The sequence below is a fragment of the Portunus trituberculatus genome, chromosome 42 (assembly GCF_017591435.1).
Source record: "Portunus trituberculatus isolate SZX2019 chromosome 42, ASM1759143v1, whole genome shotgun sequence".
Lineage (NCBI taxonomy): Eukaryota > Metazoa > Arthropoda > Malacostraca > Decapoda > Portunidae > Portunus > Portunus trituberculatus.
The window spans coordinates 17169114-17182904 of record NC_059296.1 but is presented as its reverse complement, the minus strand read 5'-3'; the positions used below and the strand labels follow the sequence as shown (position 1 = coordinate 17182904).

Here is a 13791-nt window from a genome sequence, read left to right as displayed (position 1 = left end):
TTCAACTTTTCTTAATTTTCTTTTGTAACACACTCTCTAAGAGTAAGATTAGATCAAGTTTATGCAAGACTTATTTAATATACAAGGATTCATTACAAATCAAGGTTAGTCTAAATGCAAGTGCATACTGTTGGTGTTTTAGTATTTGTTGTTCTCACAGCAATAACTTTATGAATGTATAAAGAATGCCAAAAAAGTGATTTCTGTGACTTTATAATCATGTTTCAACTGAGTTCTCATCTCATGCCTCCCAACCCTACACAAATGTACACTTAAATATTCCTTACCTTTGCTGACTCCTTGAGGGTTGTCATGGCTGGGTCTTGTTGGGATTTGCCTGAAGCAGCCTTTGTGGCATGGATCAAGTCTCCCAGAGCCATGGCAACATCCTTGACGGCATTCAGCAACATGACCTGGCAAGTAAATTAAACGGTAAAACTGAGTTTGAAAGAGTTGCATTTAGATTTTTTACTGGTTTTATATATATATATATATATAATCATTAAAAAAAAATTTCTTAAAACATTTGTATCAATGCTATTTTCTAAGAAAACTAGAAACACTAATTTGAAATTTCATGGAAGCAGGAGTGTAATGGTTCAAAAGTGATTGCAAGGAACAAATTTTTGTGTAGCCAGTAATTACTAGGTTTTATGGTGGAACTCTCATGAAAGCTGTGCAACCATGTAAGTCAAGGGAAGTTCAATACTTTCTACAGTCTGTCATGACACTTATTGGTGTGTTATATGGAGGTTCTTTGTGGTGTAATTACCCCAGCTCTAAAAGTAATATCTTGGCTATGTTTTTCTGGATATAATGAAACAATTATATCAATTAAAAATGTTACATAATTCATAAAAAAGGCATAGAAAATCAGAAACCATTAATCATGTATATAATCTATTGCTCTATATTATAGGTTCTCAACCTGGGGTTTGCAAGCCCAATATCCTTTGAAGTACCATTGCATATTGAATTAGTGTCTGTCACTAATTAACATTCTGTTTGATGCCAGATTATTACGGGTTTAGGTAGATGTTCTTATAACTTAGGAGGTTCTTAGCAAGTAAAAGGCTGAGAACCCCTGCTTTACAATGAATAAGAACCAAAAGGTCTGTTGGTATTTGTGCTTCCTTTGAGTACAATGTTTAGAGATGCATAAACAATGGAAGAACTGTCCTGCATCTTCATTTTATAGTGCTATTATTTTTCACTGATAGAAAATTGCCACTACTTACTTATAAATCCAGTTTTTGCCTTGCCTATGTGAAATGGATAACAAGAAAATTCACAAGTACTAGAAAAAAAAAATTCAAAAGTATGCAAGAAAAGAAATGAAGTATTACTAGAGAAAGAAAAAAAACACAAATCATAGAGATGGTATATGCAGACATATCTTTTCTTTATTTTTACTTGTACTGCAGCATCTTTTCTTTATAATTTTGCATATAATGTTATATTTAGTTACATTGATACCAAGGTCACAAATTAAAGCCTTTTCATATTTTCTTAAAAGGCTTCAAATGCTGTAGACGAACTTCAGTTAGGAAGGGTATCATCATATGAACACTATGACACTGGAAGTAGAATCAAATTTTCCAAAATACTGAAACCATGTGTCTAAAGATAAAAAGATTGAGAAATTTCCTGAGATATGAATCATTTTTGAAAATGTAGTGGATGATAATGTAAGAGATGATATATAGCACATAAAAAGATGATGATATCCAATCATCTTGATACACATTGTACAACTGAAATCAATAGGAATATTGTCACACTTGTCAGCAAAACAAAAAGTGTAAGTTGAAGGAAAATGAAACAGATATGTAACTGAACTTACCTGTGGCTCTGGATTATTGACTCCCAGTGAGGAGGCTCCACTTTTCACAATGTCTGACAACTGAACAATGGTGGAAACAGCATTCTGAGCTGCAACAGCCAATTGTTCCTGTGATGATGCTGCACCAGTCACAAGAGTTTTTGTATCTTCAACAAGAGCCTGCCAGAAACAATCACAGAAAAATGTAAATAATATATGAGTTCACTCAAACCTTAATATAAAAAAAACCTCATATGATTTAGTGAACATAGCTTGGTGCAATAATGAAAAATTTATCATAGTTGTGGTGCCTCCTGCTATAATTGGGTAAGCGACATCTGAGTGGAAATTGAGTTCTGGCATTCAAGCTGTCATGAGGTACCTTACATATTCTGAAAATCCAAAAAAATAAGTTCATAAAGTGAGAATATAATAGAAAAACTCAAGATCTTTTCACTCCCAAAGTGCATAGCAAGATATCCATGTGAGGCAAGGGCAGTATAGTGCTGTATAGTGCATGTGCAGCTCAGTAAGCTATGGGACTTTCAAAGGCTGCTTTTTCCTTTCCATTGTTTGTCTGTCGCCTACATCACTATAGCAGGACGCGCTACAATTAATAAATCTATAATGATAACCATTAATCAATAACTGGCAATAAATATATCCCCTGATAACCTGATAATTCTGATACTAATGATAAAGATACTGACATGTTAAGTGAAGAAAATTGATAAATCTTTATTTTTATCTAAGATAACAGAAAAATCTTGTCTTTTAACTAATGATAAGCACTGTTTTAAGTAAAATAAATACATTTTAATTTGAAAGTTCAAATCTTCATCATGCTTATGCTCCAAAAACAAAAAAACTGATTATAACAAATTAAAAACCAAGTACTGGCAAAAATAATTATATCTCATTATTGCATCTTTATAAATTATCACAATAATGCCAACCTATATTAGTGAGAAACATGTTTTTGTATACTGGCTGTAAATTCATGCCTTTAATTTTCATAATTTGATTATACAGTACAGCTAACAATTTTGTTTTCCCTATAGTAGGGAGGACATGACCAGGTCTAAAACTTTGCAGTTAGGTTAGAATGCTTTGTGCCTTAAAAGAGTATTAAAAATGGGATGGAACGAGGGGATCAAGAGCCTCAAGTTGATAACTACTCAAAATTAGTAATGCATCTACATTTTCTTGTATTTAATCTATTGTCGCATCTTGTCATTTTCATTATATTTAATTTGCGCAATATTATTTTTTTGGGTCACATGTTCGTAATAAACTTACATGTATGCAAAGACAGATGCAATTATTCATATACCCATTCGTGTTGACTTTAACATACATAAATCTTACATGCTATTCTTCAATTAATTGAAATATTCACTGTCATCCCAAACATTGTTTCACAGCCATGTCCTAGAGTCACAATTATATCATGGTCACTTCACACTACTCAAGATCCTATAGCTCATGTCCTAGAGTCACTATAATATCATAGTCGCTTCACATTGCTCAAGGTTCTATAGCTATCTCATTTTCATCATTCTTTCCTCTGGTAACTTTGGGATTAATAATTCTGATCCATCTCTTGGAATATTTTGTTTACATATGATTAACATAACATGACAATTGATACCTTGGCAGTCTTAAGAATATATTCACGATGATCTGAGAAGTTTTCCCCTTCTTTCTCTGAGTTGAGTGTACCAGCAGTGGCAAACATAATGGTGGTATCAAGGTCACCAATAATGCCTGACACTGTGGATGCTGCATTGATACAGGCTTGAGTACCTCTTGAACCAGCTTGAAGGGCAGCCAAAACATGTGAAGCCTGGAATGAAATTCAAGAATATTGATTATTTCTATCCTGAGAAAAAGTTCTGAAATAATAAAAAATCTTAATTTTCACAACTGTTATGAAGATTGAAAATGTTACCTTTTCCTTAACATGACGGGCAGACTCAGACAGATCACGCTGGCAGAAAGTATCTCGTGGAGCGGCTTGGCAGGCCCCTCCAGCCTTCACTATATCAATACAAGCTTGACCAAGTTCATGTACACTGAAATTATACAATGCAATATTTCAATATTCAAACTTGAAAATTCATGTACTAATTCTATGCATGTGCACATTCACACAATGACATAGCTGCTGGCCTTTCATTTCTGCAAAATTGAGTAAATATTAAGTGCAGATTTAAGGCCTCCTTTTTACTGAATAGACAGACAACACAACAGCCTAGATAGCTCCAAATAACTGGACAACTATAAACCTGACACTGGTCACAAGCAGTTCCAATAATTAGTTATGTAACACTATTGTTATTATTGTCACTTATTACTATTGTTTATTGTCAATTCATTTATTCATTCACTTAAGATGATTCATGCTGTTATTTTGTTTTGGGATCACTTATGGTGTCTCCCTGCATAACATGTTGTCCTAGTCAGTCATAGCATCCCCTCCAGGCTGGTCAGTCACGCTCTGTATCATACCATATATTGCAACTTCTAAGTTGATCTGGCACATTAGTCAAGTTTAATAATTTAACCCCAAAATGTTGAACTATACAGAAAAACTCCCCTAAACTATTACTTAGCCTGGCCAAATGTCAGTATGAGTCACTAAGTACTGGGTTGTAAATTGTTTTATCTACACTAAGATAAATAAAACAAGTAAAACAGACTGTAAACACCTTCAACTTCAAGCACTTCAACATAAACAAGCAGTCAATTTTCACTGAGAGAAAGATGACATGTGAAATGACAGTGACAAGGAAACAGATGTTGAATCTCTTGCTGATGAAGCCAATGCCACCAGCCACATATGATGATCTATTTTTAACTGTTGAACAAGACTTTGAGGGTTCTTAAATATTTTAGATTAATTTAGCTATTATGTTTTTAGCTTCCAAATAAATAAAATATTCTATAATAATAAACTACGGTATTTGTGTAGGTACGTTGTTGTTCCTATCTACTGCAGAGTGTCTGGAGGAAGAGGCTCTCTTCCCAAGCCAGGAGTCCTTTCTGGCCTCCCAGAGTCCCTTGCGTATGAAACATTCACATTACTCAAACATATTCCTTTTGGGAGCATGTGCAATCCTCATGAGTAGCAGTTTCTGGTTTTCACCATGTCTTGGTAGAATAACATGTGTAAACACAGCCCTTAGACTAAGTTCATGAGCAGTTTTCTGGTATTGATGTTACTGGTGCAAATATATTTAAAGGTTGCTATTTCATATCTAACCGACATGTCAACTCCTAGTTTTGACTATAAAAAAAATTACCTTAAAAACTTAACCTATAGGCTGCAATATATGGTAGATTCTATTAATATATTGGAACTGCTGTAGCTATAGCTTGAGGTTTCCTTACAACTTAGTCATATTGTGACTTGCTGTGTCCCAAACCACAAAGTAGCTTTATAAAATTATGACAATGATCACACAAGTGGTAAGATTAAAAGCAGTGTACCTTGAACGCAGCCTATTTCCAACATCCACATTGGATGACTGTCGAATGGCACCAGCAGAGTCTGAGGCTAGAGAATTAAATTGATGAGACAAACTGGCTCCCAGAGCACCCAGCTGAGAAGCATCACTTGATGATTTTCCAACCTGAAAATTGTAAAAATATGAAAATTTTCAGAGAGAGAGAGAGAGAGAGAGAGAGAGAGAGAGAGAGAGAGAGAGAGAGAGAGAGAGAGAGAGAGAGAGAGAGAGAGAGAGAGAGAGAGGTTTGCCTCAAAAAGTTATTCAACTGCACTCTGCTTCTTAAAATTGCTTCTAAAAATGCTTATGACACAAGATTTTAAAATTTGTAACATACCATATCCTGTGCTAGCTTTGCAATCTCCTTGGCAGCAGTCACCATACGTGTTTGGTAATCAACAAAGGTATCTCCTTCCTCCATTGGGGCAGCATAGATATCATCAATGTGATGCATGGAAGTGGTAATACTCTCAACAAGACCAGACACCACTCCAGCTTCTGTAGCAATGGTCTCCACAGTTGACAAGAGTTCCTGGTGAAGCAATATGGTTGAGTTATCATACCATAATTGTACAAATCATTTATACTAATTAACAAAACATTAGCCATAAGCAATGCTTCACTTGTTATTTCAAAATAACAACAGATTTTTAAGGAGCATGGCAAATTAACCTAACACGAGTCATATTTCGCTTATGGTAGGTCCAATTGGCTTGAAAACTTAAGTATGTTGTTTGTGGGTGTACATGTAAGGTCATTCTATAAATTTCATCAAGCTTGGGTGAATGGTACCCAAACAATGCATTTCTTTTGTTTTGTTTTTTTCACAAACTTTATTTTCTAGTTAATTGCATGAAAAAAAATCATCATAAACTTTGTACATAATTATGTATATGCACCTTTTGTTGGGAATAGTTTTTCTATTTTTTAAAGGACTTTTTTTTTCATTTTCCTGTATGTCATTTTCTATTAACATTATAAAAAATCTAAATCCAACAAAACGTTGCTTTTGAATTGTACTTTAAAATGATACCAAACAAAAGTGGATCAGAGTTTATACCGATTTAGAGAAAAGTTTTGAATTGTAAAAACCACTTTTTGACATATTTGCTCCAAAAGATTTTTTCTCATTTCATCCTTGTTTTGCTATCTGTATTCATCTGATAGACAAGAAATTTTCACACATGATTGTGGATACAAAGGTGACTTCTCTAGAAAATATTATTCACTCGTAAATCAGGGTGTCGCAAGGCACCATCAGCACTGTCATGGCAATTTGCTATATTACGACTGGTCTGGACATCTCTGAGTCTTGATTAGTGTGTTGAGGTGAGATAGGGACACTATGAAGTTATTTATTACTTGCCTGGTTCAACTTCATACCTCCATGTCAAAATTATCTTTTGTATTACTGTTGTCACGCTTTTTTTTTTTGTTGTATAATGATAATAGACTAGTTGTGATGGTAAGGGTAGTCATGAAATGAGTGTTTATGCATTTTACAACATTTATGAAGCCAGACAAGAGAGTGTTTGGTGGTGGGGTGAGGCAGCGTGTAGTCAGGCGAGGCAAGGCATGAGTGATAGTGGCCTGCGTGGACCACGTGTACTGTAGAGAACATGACATGTATCTGAGTTGTAGCTTATCACAGCTATCGGTGACAGCTGTGTTTATTTCTCGTTGTCTTGGCTGCTTTATTACTTCTTATTGAAGTCTCTGATACTAAATCTCGTCAATTCATTCCTGTAAGAATGTTATTACTGATAAAGTACAGAGCTATAACGTGACTACCTCATCCCTCCATGTCTCACCAAACACTGACTGTGAGGAGGAAATGCACCACACTGCCTATCTGCTGGTGGTAAAGATGCCAAAGGATGAAATTTATCAAGAGAAATATATTCATATAAAATCTTTTGCATTGAAACAAACATTGAGTGATACATAATTTTTTCCTTGTGACTCAGGCAATGACGCAAGAGTGTGGGACATTTTTAAAAATGGTTTCCTGGGAGAAATGACATTTAATTTTTGCAATTAAACATCACAGAACGATGGTTTATTGTCTCAAGCACCGGATGAGTGAAAAATATTCAGAAGACAAATTTCAAAACAAATTCAAAAAAATCCAATTTCACTGTGCCCCTTAAAGCAAATTTAATGAAGCACATGCTTCCATACCTATATAAAATCAAGCATTTGTCATTTGCTCTCATGTTTAGAATCTTAATTTTTTTTCAGTAGTCTCTGATAAAACAGTAATATTAGTACAGTGGACTTAATGCATATAAATATTTTCAACTACTAAAGCAATGTTTAGCACCATATTATAATTATGCAGCTAGCAAACTATTTGTACAAAAATTCTGTAAAAAACAGTAATAAGCATTAATATTTCTAACCTGCAAGGTTTCCTTCATTGTATCTGCAGCATCATCAACATCAGGATGAGCATGGGTTGCCTTGGGGTTCCCACCTGCCTCTTTAGAAGCGTAGACTAGCTGAAGAGCACACTCAGCCACAGTCTTTGTCTGATCCAGAATACACATCTGTTGCTTGCTATCAAAGAAAGTGATAATTATCAGTAATGAACACAGCTCACAGCTTACAGCTAAGAAACAAATATCAATAGCTTAACATAAGACTTCTAAATTCATGACAACACATGAGAAAGTGAACTTCTTACTTAAATTAATTATAGAGAAATCAGAATAACTTGGTATTTAGGGTGTTGGCTATTTTGGCTTCACATTTGTTGTCACATTCACAATTGACAAGCATTTATACTGTCATCGTATGCCTTATTATAAGTTGATATATACAACTGCATGTTTTCATGAATGGCTTTCAATTTGATGATGGAACAATGATGCTTTTTATCTTCCAATACATTTAGCAATGCATGTAGGACATGTGATAGTGGCATCTAAATTAACTTAACATGAATTCCCCCAGACCATGCTCTGCTGACCATGGTAAGTTCATCACTCTGAGGTTGAGGTGGCAACAGTACAGAGAGGTACAGCTAGCATCCAGAGTAGGTTAGTTAGGTTCCACTATAGTTTAAAATCTGGGTTCATTCTCTGAAAATGAACAAGGTGGGCAGTTTCCTTTCTTTTGTGTTCTTTCTTATTTTTAAGAGGGATGTCTGCAGGAGGTTACAAAGATAAAGTCAGAAACGTCATCATCTCTGAGAAAATCTAGGATATAGCTACACTACCTTGCAATACAGTGACAAAGTTTTAAACCTATATTAACAATATTGGGTTATGGTTTCTAACATTACCTTGCTATATGGTACTGTCTGTCTATTGGTTGTGCTTTGCCCATTTGCAAAACAGAGAAGGGAGTTTCTGGCCCCCTTGCTCTGTCCCTTTTAGTTATCTCTTACAACATGCATGGAACACAAGGGGAGAATTCTTAATTCCTGGCAGCTGTACTATGATTAATCTCCTGGGATGTAGTATGATGGCTGTCATATAATAAGTAACCATCTATGGGATAAGTATAAACAACACACACACACACACACGCCTGGTAGCTCAGTGGTTAGAGTGCTGGCTTCACAAGCCAGAGGACCGGGGTTCGATTCCCCGGCCAGGTGGAGATATTTGGGTGTCTCCTTTCACGTGTAGCTCCTGTTCACCTAGCAGTGAGTAGGTACGGGATGTAAATCGAGGAGTTATGACCTTGTTGTCCCGGTGTGTGGTGTGTGCCTGGTCTCAGGCCTATCCGAAGATCGGAAATAATGAGCTCTGAGCTCGCTCAGTAGGGTAACGTCTGGCTGTCTCATCAGAGACTGCAGCAGATCAAACAGTGAAACAGTGAAACACACACACACACACACACCATATTGATAGAATTTTTAGAGAAACATATAATTTGCTAAGGAATATTGGAGTAGCATTTCACTACATGGACAAAGAAATGATAAAGAAATTGATAAGTACTATAATAAGACCCAGATTGGAATATGCAGGAGTAGTGTGGACCCCTCATAAAAAGATACATATAAGGAAATTGGAGAGGCTACAAAAAATAGCTACAAGAATGGTTCCAGAATTTGAAGGGATGACATATGAGGAGAGACTAAAGGCTATGGATCTACCAACCCTGGAACAAAGAAGGGAGAGAGGAGACCTGATACAAGTTTATAAATTGAACAACGGAATGGACCAAGTGGATAATGAGAAACTGATCCTGAGAGAAGAATATGACATCTGAAGCACAAGATCGCATAGTAAAAAGCTGAGAAAAGGAAGATGTCTGAGAGATATAAAAAAATATAGTTTCCCGCAGAGATGTATTGAGACGTGGAACAGTTTAAATGAAGAAGTAGTGTCTGCAACGAGTGTGCATACTTTTATAAAAAGTAAGATTGGATAAGTGTAGATATGGAGACGGGGCCACACGAGCATAAAGCCCTGGCCCTGTAAAACTACAACTAGGTAACACACACACTCCCGGTAGCTCAGTGGTTAGAGCGCTGGCTTCACAAGCCAGAGGACCGGGGTTCGATTCCCCGGCCAGGTGGAGATATTTGGGTGTCTCCTTTCACGTGTAGCTCCTGTTCACCTAGCAGTGAATAGGTACGGGATGTAAATCGAGGAGTTATGACCTTGTTGTCCCGGTGTGTGGTGTGTGCCTGGTCTCAGGCCTATCCGAAGATCGGAAATAATGAGCTCTGAGCTCGCTCAGTAGGGTAACGTCTGGCTGTCTCATCAGAGACTGCAGCAGATCAAACAGTGAAACAGTGAAACACACACACACACACACCATATTGATAGAATTTTTAGAGAAACATATAATTTGCTAAGGAATATTGGAGTAGCATTTCACTACATGGACAAAGAAATGATAAAGAAATTGATAAGTACTATAATAAGACCCAGATTGGAATATGCAGGAGTAGTGTGGACCCCTCATAAAAAGATACATATAAGGAAATTGGAGAGGCTACAAAAAATAGCTACAAGAATGGTTCCAGAATTTGAAGGGATGACATATGAGGAGAGACTAAAGGCTATGGATCTACCAACCCTGGAACAAAGAAGGGAGAGAGGAGACCTGATACAAGTTTATAAATTGAACAACGGAATGGACCAAGTGGATAATGAGAAAATGATCCTGAGAGAAGAATATGACATCTGAAGCACAAGATCGCATAGTAAAAAGCTGAGAAAAGGAAGATGTCTGAGAGATATAAAAAAATATAGTTTCCCGCAGAGATGTATTGAGACGTGGAACAGTTTAAATGAAGAAGTAGTGTCTGCAACGAGTGTGCATACTTTTATAAAAAGTAAGATTGGATAAGTGTAGATATGGAGACGGGGCCACACGAGCATAAAGCCCAGGCCCTGTAAAACTACAACTAGGTAACACACACACGCCCGGTAGCTCAGTGGTTAGAGTGCTGGCTTCACAAGCCAGAGGACCGGGGTTCGATTCCCCGGCCAGGTGGAGATATTTGGGTGTCTCCTTTCATGTGTAGCTCCTGTTCACCTAGCAGTGAGTAGGTACGGGATGTAAATCGAGGAGTTATGACCTTGTTGTCCCGGTGTGTGGTGTGTGCCTGGTCTCAGGCCTATCCGAAGATTGGAAATAATGAGCTCTGAGCTCGCTCAATAGGGTAACGTCTGGCTGTCTCATCAGAGACTGCAGCAGATCAAACAGTGAAACAGTGAAACACACACACACACACACCATATTGATAGAATTTTTAGAGGAACATATAATTTGCTAAGGAATGTTGGAGTAGCATTTCACTACATGGACAAAGAAATGATAAAGAAATTGATAAGTACTATAATAAGACCCAGATTGGAATATGCAGGAGTAGTGTGGACCCCTCATAAAAAGATACATATAAGGAAATTGGAGAGGCTACAAAAAATAGCTACAAGAATAGTTCCAGAATTTGAAGGGATGACATATGAGGAGAGACTAAAGGCTATGGATCTACCAACCCTGGAACAAAGAAGGGAGAGAGGAGACCTGATACAAGTTTATAAATTGAACAATGGAATGGACCAAGTGGATAATGAGAAACTGATCCTGAGAGAAGAATATGACATCTGAAGCACAAGATCGCATAGTAAAAAGCTGAGAAAAGGAAGATGTCTGAGAGATATAAAAAAATATAGTTTCCATGAGATGTATTGAGACGTGGAACAGTTTAAATGAAGAAGTAGTGTCTGCAACGAGTGTGCATACTTTTATAAAAAGTAAGATTGGATAAGTGTAGATATGGAGACGGGGCCACACGAGCATAAAGCCCAGGCCCTGTAAAACTACAACTAGGTAACACACACACGCCCGGTAGCTCAGTGGTTAGAGCGCTGGCTTCACAAGCCAGAGGACCGGGGTTCGATTCCCTGGCCGGGTGGAGATATTTGGATGTGTCTCCTTTCACGTGTAGCCCCTGTTCACCTAGCAGTGAGTAGGTACGGCATGTAAATCGAGGAGTTAAAACCTTGTTGTCCCGGTGTGTGGTGTGTGCCTGGTCTCAGGCCTATCCGAAGATCGGAAATAATGAGTTCTGAGCTCGTTTCGTAGGGTAACGTCTGGCTGTCTCGTCAGAGACTGCAGCAGATCAAACAGTGAAACACACGAGATGCGGTCGAGGAAGGACGCACTGGCACCGTTCTGACTATCAGCTGATCTTCACTACATACCTGTTGTACAGTATTTACAGTGGCCTGGGCAGGTAGTGTGGACTCATTTTTTTCATGAAATCAATTATTAAGGAATCATGAGTAAAGAAGAGATTCCATCAAAATGCAGACATGAGATTAGGGAAAAAATGATAGCTGATGATGACTATGTTGGTGAGGGAGAGCGCGTATTCGAAGGTTTCGATGCGCCGAATACTTCACTACTTAAGAGAGTGTTGAATATTGAATGTAAACTATAGTCCTGCTCGTCTAAGAATGTGGATTGGGTGCGGCCCCCATGGGAAATAGCGGGATGAACTGGACAAGAGGCAGGGCAAGAAAGCAACAAAACCAAGGGAATTTACTATGTGGGGTAAGCCTAAGAAGCAGTGGAGTGTTGAGGAAAAAAAGAAGATAATCAATACGATCGAAGACGGAGCTAGAACCTGTGAAATTGTGAAAGTGATGGGTGTACCAGAGTCGAGTGTGTGTAACATGAAATAAAAAATAAAAAATAAAGGCTTCTTTGAAGGTTACTGAGAAGTATTTTAGTGGCAGAGCAGGCATAGTAGTAATAGTAGTTCTAATTTTGTATTAAATAGGTGGTTATACACGGAAAATAACGGGGTCAGACTTGGAGTCTCAGACTATTTTTATTTTTTTAGGTAAGAAGTTTGCCTGTTGGATAGCGGTTTCACAGGTAGCGAGGGTTTTGCCAGTCTATAACACTCGCTATCTGCGAGGACTTACTGTATATATATAAATTATTCATCTATAGCCATCTATAAGCTAAGAAAATTGAACATCAGATTATACTGTAAAGCACATGAGCCAAAATTTGTATCAGAACTGACTTTTTCCTACTGTACCATTAATTCTTTAAGGCAGAGGTTCTTGACCTTTTCTCATTATGAACCCCATGAGTTATAAGACCGTCTACCTGAAACCCCAGTAATCTGAAATTGAACAGAATGTTAATTTACTGGCTGACACTAACTCGATTTGTAATGGTTCTGTAAAGGATATTATTAGATTAACCATCTTAATAAACCCTGGTATGTTAATTTAGTGGCTGAAAGTAACTCAGTATGCAATGGTACTGCAAATGGTATTATTAGATCAACCATCTAAGGGAGGCAGTGGCGTAGTGGGTAAGGTGGTGCGTAGGTTTGAATCCCACCATGTACCACCTTGAAACTTTGCCATTTGTTGTGTGGTTTAGAGTTACCTACAAGTCATCATAATACCCAGGTTCTAGGTAGTTACACCAAAGACGAGCTTGGATGGTAATATGGGATCCAATATGGGTACCACTATAAATAAAATTACCTGTGCCACTAATGGGTGGAAGCTAAACAGTGCTTCCCATACTCTTCATGTATACCTACAAGTGCCCCTGGAAATCTTGTGAACCCCTGGGGGGGGTTTGCAAATCCCAGTTTGAGAACTTCTTTGAGGACTGGAAGTAGTGATTTTCATCCTACTGGACTGGCCCTCCAACTCTAAATGTATCCACACACCTTAACCTTAACCCCTTCACGCCGGATGTTAAAAAAGCCCGCCTGTATGATATACGGGTGGTAGTGCCTTGCCGAGCGGGAAACTCGTGCAAGCTTGTCGTCTTTGTGTATTATGCTGCTATATTTTAGTTACTGTATCGCCTTCGAAGAGGAAAGTGGACGCTTCTCTCTTCGAGAGAGAGAGAGAGAGAGAGAGAGAGAGAGAGAGAGAGAGAGAGAGAGAGAGAGAGAGAGAGAGAGAGAGAGAGAGAGAGAGAGAGAGATTAGAAAATTTGTGTGTGTGTGTG

At 37.6% G+C, this 13791-nt stretch overlaps 1 protein-coding gene across 12 annotated transcripts in view; it reads right to left on the bottom strand.

Annotated features, from left to right (window-relative positions):
- Nucleotides 1-13791, bottom strand: part of LOC123517312 (talin-2-like) — a 181090-nt gene that overhangs the window by 50117 nt on the left and 117182 nt on the right. For all 12 annotated transcript variants that reach the window (XM_045277271.1, XM_045277270.1, XM_045277275.1 and 9 more), the window contains 7 exons: nt 7734-7890; nt 5669-5863; nt 5315-5457; nt 3774-3897; nt 3474-3668; nt 1844-2002; nt 288-413 (listed from right to left, as the gene is read on the bottom strand). In XM_045277271.1, the coding sequence (XP_045133206.1) occupies nt 288-413; nt 1844-2002; nt 3474-3668; nt 3774-3897; nt 5315-5457; nt 5669-5863; nt 7734-7890 (1099 nt within the window). The remainder of the gene's footprint in view (nt 1-287; nt 414-1843; nt 2003-3473; nt 3669-3773; nt 3898-5314; nt 5458-5668; nt 5864-7733; nt 7891-13791) is intronic.